The sequence below is a fragment of the Penaeus vannamei genome, unplaced genomic scaffold (genome assembly GCF_042767895.1).
Source record: "Penaeus vannamei isolate JL-2024 unplaced genomic scaffold, ASM4276789v1 unanchor312, whole genome shotgun sequence".
NCBI classification, from domain to species: domain Eukaryota; kingdom Metazoa; phylum Arthropoda; class Malacostraca; order Decapoda; family Penaeidae; genus Penaeus; species Penaeus vannamei.
The window spans coordinates 52,501-60,000 of record NW_027213316.1 but is presented as its reverse complement, the minus strand read 5'-3'; the positions used below and the strand labels follow the sequence as shown (position 1 = coordinate 60,000).

General features: G+C 36.8%; 1 protein-coding gene across 1 annotated transcript in view; it reads left to right on the top strand.

Moving 5' to 3' along the window:
• Positions 1-7,500, top strand: part of LOC113813527 (uncharacterized) — a 50,192-nt gene that overhangs the window by 21,648 nt on the left and 21,044 nt on the right. The window contains exons 4-10 of the mRNA XM_070119528.1: positions 573-736; positions 1,004-1,161; positions 1,297-1,436; positions 1,782-1,901; positions 3,979-4,111; positions 4,259-4,425; positions 7,151-7,500. The exon at positions 7,151-7,500 is cut by the window's right edge and continues 1,923 nt beyond it. Of these exons, the coding sequence (XP_069975629.1) occupies positions 573-736; positions 1,004-1,161; positions 1,297-1,436; positions 1,782-1,901; positions 3,979-4,111; positions 4,259-4,425; positions 7,151-7,500 (1,232 nt within the window). The remainder of the gene's footprint in view (positions 1-572; positions 737-1,003; positions 1,162-1,296; positions 1,437-1,781; positions 1,902-3,978; positions 4,112-4,258; positions 4,426-7,150) is intronic.

Sequence of the window (7,500 nt, the reverse complement as noted above, 5' to 3'; positions counted from 1 at the left end):
GTGTTGCCTCATTTATTAATTTCACCAGTTTAGCAATTTTATGTCATCGTTTTATTATATGCACCAGATTATGTGTATTTCAGCGTTATATCTCATGTACATATTTATTGTAAAATTAAGAAAAGTATGGCAATTTCCAGTCACATATAGTAGATTATATATTTATATGTTCTTGTTTATAAACAAGTTGATTGTATGATATGTAACTTTATGGTTTGCAGAAGGATACAGGGGAATAAATAACAGGGGCACGATAGAACTTATTCCATTCCATTCATATAAGAAAACATATGAAACAACCTAGCTCAGGGAGATTAGGGTCTGTAAAGAGAATTGAGGTATGTAAATGGTTTGGTGGGTGCAGCTGGAGAAAAATTGCTAGATAAAAAAAAAAGAAAACAATAAAAGTGCTGGAGAATAGCCTATCTGTTTTTGACAACTTGTAGATAATCATAGTGAATAAGATAGGACTTCTATTAGGGAGAATGTGTATTTGAGGGAAATGCAAAATTTGATGAGTTTGGTCACAAATACAAGAAACAAGCTCAAACTGAGTAAGTTTTATGTTCCAGATGTGTGGATGTATGCTGTGACACTCTGGGAAACTTTCACCTTTGGGGAGGACCCATGGGTGGGCTTGAATGGACAACAGATCCTGAGAAAGATTGACCAGGAGGGAGAGCGCCTCATATGTCCTCCTGCATGTCCTGGTGATTTATATGACCTTATGTTGCAGGTAATGACTCACAGATTTGATAAGAGAGTGAAATCAGAAAAAAAATATATAAAAGAAAGTTTAGTTTGACAGTTTGATAAGTAATAGAGACAATTAGATAGAATGAGTAGATAAAAGTAGTAAATATGGCTAAGTAACTCTTATCTATTATGAACAAAATATGTAGGAAATGTGTATACTGTTGGATGCTTTTATAAGATGTACAATTTAGCAATAAAGTAGGCTTTATAGATAGTTTCTGATTTTTTTTTTTTTTTTTTTTTTTAGTGCTGGTCTCATGATCCTGGTGAACGTCCAACATTCTCCCAAATCTATGAGCGTGTTGCAGGAATTATGCCAATTGTTATGAAAGCTCAGCAGCCATGGGATGAAGAGGGGAGACTGAAGGTGGAAGTTGGAGACCTCATTGCAGTGATAGATGGCATGTGGGTAGACATTGCTCATATAGAGATTGATATAAAGATTGTTTCACATATTCATGAATATATGTTTTACTCCAGGAAATTTGTTGATATTTATTTTTTTGATATACATTTTTTTTTTATATGATTGGTGTTTAGGCCTGAACATTATTGGTGGAAGGGCCAGAATCAGAGAACCTTTCAAATTGGAGACTTTCCACGCTGCATTGGGGACCCTCAAAGAAGACTTGCTAATCAAGACATAAGCAAACCTCTTCGTAACTCCTTCATACACACAGGTGCAGTTAAAGCAAATCAAGAAGACATAATTTTAGTCCTAGAACTCTTTGCGACTACTTTTTACACGTATGCAGTAAAAATATATGTTCAGAAGGGAAACATATGATTAGAATGATTTGCTTTTAGTCCTAATCTTGATTGAAACTTCTTCATACAGAAAAATATGTTTTAGTAAAGAAAAGGGCAAATAGAGATAAATTTTCATCCATAGATCTCTTTATAAATCCCCCTTGTCTAAAGGGAAAAGAGATCCATATTCTATTTATAGACCTGAGAAAAGGATATCAGTTTTATTTGTGGTTGTGGGATATTATTGTTGTATTAATATGTGCATGGTTTTGCAGGTCATGGTGGAGTCTCGGGGAAGACATGGGGGAGTCCTGCATTTATCGATGACATGTATCTCAGAAATCCCATGGAACCTCCAGATAAACATGGAAAACCCATGTCTCCACGCAGAGTTAGTAAGTAAAGAATTAAGCACCGTATTTGGTGTACAGGAAACAGGGTGAGGTGGAGAGTACAGAACAGTAGTTGTTCAAAGCAAGAACATAAGATCCACTACACAGACATGCAGCTTGTTTGTGAACATATATGTTTTATGTTGTATTCATTTTTTCTGTCAGTAGATCTGATTTAGAGTATGTTGGATATTCATTTATTATGTGTAGCTTGTAGAAATATTTGTTATTTAGATCTGAGTATGACTTTCCATGTAGTTCTTATAACCTTTAGTAAAGTGAAATGTTAGTAAACTCCTCACAGCTGTAGATAGTATAGTACTTTTTGAGAGATATATTCCAAACTCGCCAGATTACATATGTGATTGTTCTAGAGTTCACCAAACTTTTTCCCTAACTGGGTAGGGGTTATGGCTCTATATCACTTTTATGTATGCACAACTGCTGCTTCCTATCAAACATGACACTGCTTGGATAAATCTGCTTTTTGCTGATGTAACAGGTTACTGATTTTGATGTAATTATTTCAGGAATCAGTGCAATAAAGAATTTATTGATAAATAGAGGAGGAAAGACATTTAATGCTTCACCTTTTTTTAGATTATGTAACAGCTTGTTAGAGATGTTAAAAATAGTAATATTAAAGGAAAACTTAGTAAAAAAAAAAATCACTTGCATCTAAGCAAGTATTGCAAATAGATTTAGTTTAGATTTTCATTTACAGATTTTGCATTATGCATATTATATATTTTGTTTAATTAATCTTTTTTGTATATTTTTATAATAAAGATTTTCATTTAATGTTGTAACCTAGACTGGTTCCTAAATATTTCTGTTAATCTTCATAAATTACTGTTTTGAGCAGGCAACAGGTTCAAGCATGGTAAATGGAAACAAGGCCTCTCTGTGGAAAGGACGCTGGGAATGGCCACTTAGATTGAGGCAAATGTAGGACTTTTGTTCAGCTATTGGATTTGATATAGTTCAGGACCTATGAGGCTGATTTGGCACTTCAAATTGCTTATTTCTCATTCCAAATGTTGGATACTATCGATGTGAGTTTCTAGAGGAGCTTCATAATTGATATTGAGAGTTTGGTTCCTTGCTATGTCATCTTTGATAAATCTAATTTCATATCACATAGTTCTGCTTCTCTCTAATGTTAGACATTCAGAAGATGACTTTTTTATGGACAGTGAGTTACAGAGTTAGGACTGTTTTTAAGGGGTAGAGGAATAAGTCAAGGAGTTCAGGATAAGTAAGCTGTGTTACTCTTAACCCAGTCATGCCGGGTACATTTTGTAGCCAAAAAGAAAAAAATCCGGGCGGCTACAAAATCGGCAGGCGGAGCTTCCCCGGAGTCTGTCCGCCCGCCCACCCGCGCGCCGCTTCTGCCTCGGAGCGCAGCCCCGAGACAGCATCGCACTGGCGGTCAGCCCGACATTGTTTATTTTTCCCGGTGTCTCATATATGTGACACCCGGGACGAATGGGTTAAGTTGCCACTATTGTGGGAAAGGATGTAAATATAATAACAGTTTTAGTCTGGTTAAATTTTGCAAAACCATTACTTATATTGCAGATTTAGCTACATTTTTTAGAGTATGATACAAAAGTAAACATTGATTATGAACTTTAATCAATGCTAAAACCTGTGCTCTAGAATCACATTAGCATTATTTGTCTTAATGGTGGTAACCATAGGTTGCTCCTCCCTGTGAATTGGAAAGGCAGGTGAATGTGCTTAGTTAGTTTGTTGTGGCCTTTGTGTCAGGTGGAAGCTTGAAAGTGGTTACACTTCAGTGTGAACAGGGGAAATGAAGGCATTTTTTTTGTATGGCCAAGTGACTTAGTAGTATTGGAAGGCTGATTTTGTGGTTCTCGTTTGACTTTTGATATCATATGTTGGTATCGCTTGTCATACAATTGACACTTCATAAATGAAAGTGTACAACGTCTTTTGAAAGTGGAGGCTTCTGAACATTCTGGACAATCAGAAGAAAACAAAGGCCTAAGATGATCTTCAGATAAGTAGCTGTCTATTAGGCAGTGTTGTTATTTAGCTTTTGGATATTTTTCAGAACATCAATCTTTTCGTCTTAAGCAAGGGCAACGTCGACAGTTTAACTACAACCGTCTGGTTAATGAAATGTGGCCTGATGATGTTACTAAGGCACAGACTCTGAAATTTGATAAAAGATCATCGCAAGGAAGGTTAGCAGACTGAGATGTGTCACTGATGATCTTGCTATATAGGAGGTGGACAGTGAGTTCATAGTTTTAACTTCAGTACTTCCAATATTGAGGTTAAAAGATGAATGAGAAGAGAGGAAAAAAGATACATGTTTATTCCCTCAACAGAGATGAGCTCTTGATAGATCTTTCGGAAAGTGGACGCCAAAGATCCCATTCTGTTACGGATCTTAGAGTCAGCAGTTCGTCAGATTCTGGCCAGCATAGAGGCAGTGCTTCCTCCCTTATTGACTTGCCTATTCCGCCTACTCCTGTGTATGGAAATGTCATCACAGGTGAGATTAGGGATTGTTAATATCATTAATATTGTTTTTATTATTATTACTTTTTGCTTTATTATAGACATCCTCTTTGCCATCATTAGCATTATGTCTTGTGTTTCTACAGATATGTTCACTTGACATTTTCATTTTACATTAGTATCAATATTATTTTTTACACAAATGTCATTCAAAATGATCACTATCACTATTATTTATTACTCTAATTATTGCTGATGTTTTCATCATTAGTATTTTTATAATAGTTTGGCACTATTTTTTTTATAGCTGAAAGTTTACTTTGGTATTGTAAGCGCATTTATAATAACTCTTCTGTTAATGTTATTACCCATATCATAAAACTAATTTCACTACACTTAGCATTATGTTTTTTTGTTGTCTGCTTTCCATTCACATTTTTTATCTGTTATATCTGTTATGTTTTAAAGATTTGATTCCAAAATGCTTCATTGTGGATGTGAAAGAAAAAATGAGAAAATAACAATTTAAGCTATACAGCTTTCTCTTCTAAAACTATAATAAAATATGATATGACTTTTCCTCTGATTGGTTTATATCATTAAATGCGATAGCAGAAGCCTTAAAATGCAATTAAGCAAGTGTAATGGGATATCTTATTAGCCAGGCAGTGTCTGAAATTGCTACTCTCTTTTTTTTGTATGTCTTTTGTGCTTGTACATTAGCTATAGTATTGTACAAATTAGTATTTTATGAGTTTATGATGGTTGCATGTTTGGATATGTGTGTATGTGTGCATGAGTGTGAGTGTGTGTGTGCTTTTGTATGAGTGTGTGTGTGCATACTTGTGCATGAGTGTGAGTGTGTGCGTACTTGTGCACGAGTGTGTTTGTGTGCATACATGTGCCTGAGTGTGAGTGTGTGCGTACTTATGCATGAGTTTGAGTGTGTGTATACTTGTGCATGAGTGTGAGTGTGTGTGTACATGTGCATACTTGTGCATGAGTGTGAGTGTGTATGTACTTGTGCATGAGTGTGTATGTGTGTGTATTTGTGCATGAGTGTGAGTGTGTGTATGTTTACTTGTGCATGAGTGTGTGTGTGTGTGTGTGTGTGTGTGTGTGTGTGTGTGTGTGTGTGTGTGTGTGTGTGTGTGTGTGTGTGTGTGTGTGTGTGTGTGTATGTGTGTGTGTGTGTGTATGTGTGTGTGTGTGTGTGTGTGTGTGTGTGTGTGTGTGTGTGTGTGTGTGTGTGTGTGTGTGTGTGTGTGTGTGTGTGTGTGTGTGTGTGTGTGTGTACTTGACCATGAGTGTGAGTGTGTGTGTACTTGTGCATGAGTGTGATTGTGTGTGTACTTTTGCATGAGTGTGTGTGAGTGAGTGTGAGTGTGTGTGTGTGTGTGGGGGGGGGGTGCATGCATGCGTTTTGAACCAAAGCTAGTATGTAACCCATAGTATGCATATGTGTTTTAATTAACTTTCTTTCCCTTTTTTGTACTTGAATCTAAGGTAGGTGGATTTTTTCATAGTATTGTAGATTGTGAAAAAAACATATGTATCTTTTGAACTTATGTTACAGATGTCATTTTAGTAAAGCTTGAAAATTATATGAATGTTGTATTTTCAAGATGTTATTGTTGAAAATTGTAGATGTAAAGAAAATTTTATCAACTGTTTTCAGTTGTCAATATTACTATTTTTTCCATATGTATGATAAGCCTTTTATAGTGCAGTTTATTTGAAAATTCTACTTTAATTGTAATTCATGTACTAGAGACAATTCCATAAAGATGAACCAGTTTTTGACATTTGTCAGGACAGAAAAACATAATTAGCCCATTGAACGCAGGGAGCTATAAGCCCCTGAGATTGCTAAAGTACAGGTTTGATGAGTTTTGTCATTGCATGACATGTGACTCCATTCATGGGAGCTTTGTTTACAAAAATGAAAAATAAGATATCGTGTTATTATACGGGGGCTGTACTTCTGCATGAAGATGCACAATTGTGTGACTTTTTAATATTGTTTATTGCACCTTGAAGAAAGTATTCAAAGCCACACAAGCTGTTAATATGATTCTGATGCCTAGACATAGGCCAAAAACATGGGCGTCAAGTACATCTTGACATCTTGGTTCAATTAGTTAATGTCTAACTCCTGCACTCTGTAGCCAAGGTTTGCTATAGACCTAATAATAGAATTGTAGTGTAGAAATTAAGAGTGGTATACAGACTCCCGTTGGACCACCTAGGACAGAGGGGTTAACCCATCAGCGACGGGTAAAAATTTTGGCAAGTTTACGTATGCAGCGGCTTGTTGGTGCGCACCGTCAGTTTCCCCTGTTTGCGCCCGGCTCGATCGGTAGTTTGCGAGTGACATATAGCACCTAAAAGCTTTTATTTTGCTAAAATTTATAAAAATATTAAAATTTTGAAGGTTTACCTTCACTGTAGGTGCCATTGCCTAAAATCTTTACCATATAAATGAAGCCGCTACTACTGGAGAAAAACAAGCTCCATCCGACGAGCCAGTAGCGCGGGAATGGGCATGGCATGATGCCCCCGGCATTTGGTCCACAACAGCCATGGCATGTACGTACGTGACACCCGGCGCCAATGGGTTAAGCTGTTTAGCTTTTAGGACTGTGAGTCATACCTATTGTCTTGTTTCTAGACAGCAGATACGGTTTTCAAGAATTTGTTTGAAGACAAGACATGAATAGCATGTCCTGAATATTGAGATATTTTGAACCCCTTTCTAGGTACTCCAGTCGAGCTAGGCAGTGACCGCACTTATGAAAATATCACTCGTGCAGCTGCTGCCATGACAGGAAATGCTCAGCAACCCCTCAGAGTTCCCATCCGTCCCTCCCCAAGTCCTCCCGTCCATCAACTACAAAAAAGACAACAACAGAAACAACAGCTTGAGAGTCAGCGAAATCAACTTCTTCAGAACCGAACACAGACTTATGAAAATCAGGACCAGGAGTCCCAACAAAAACAACAACTGCAACAACAACTGCAGCAGCAATCTCAGACTGGGGCACCACCTGTGCCTGCCATATATTCTAATTCTTTTGATACCCAGGAAGAGCCATATGATGACTTTGAT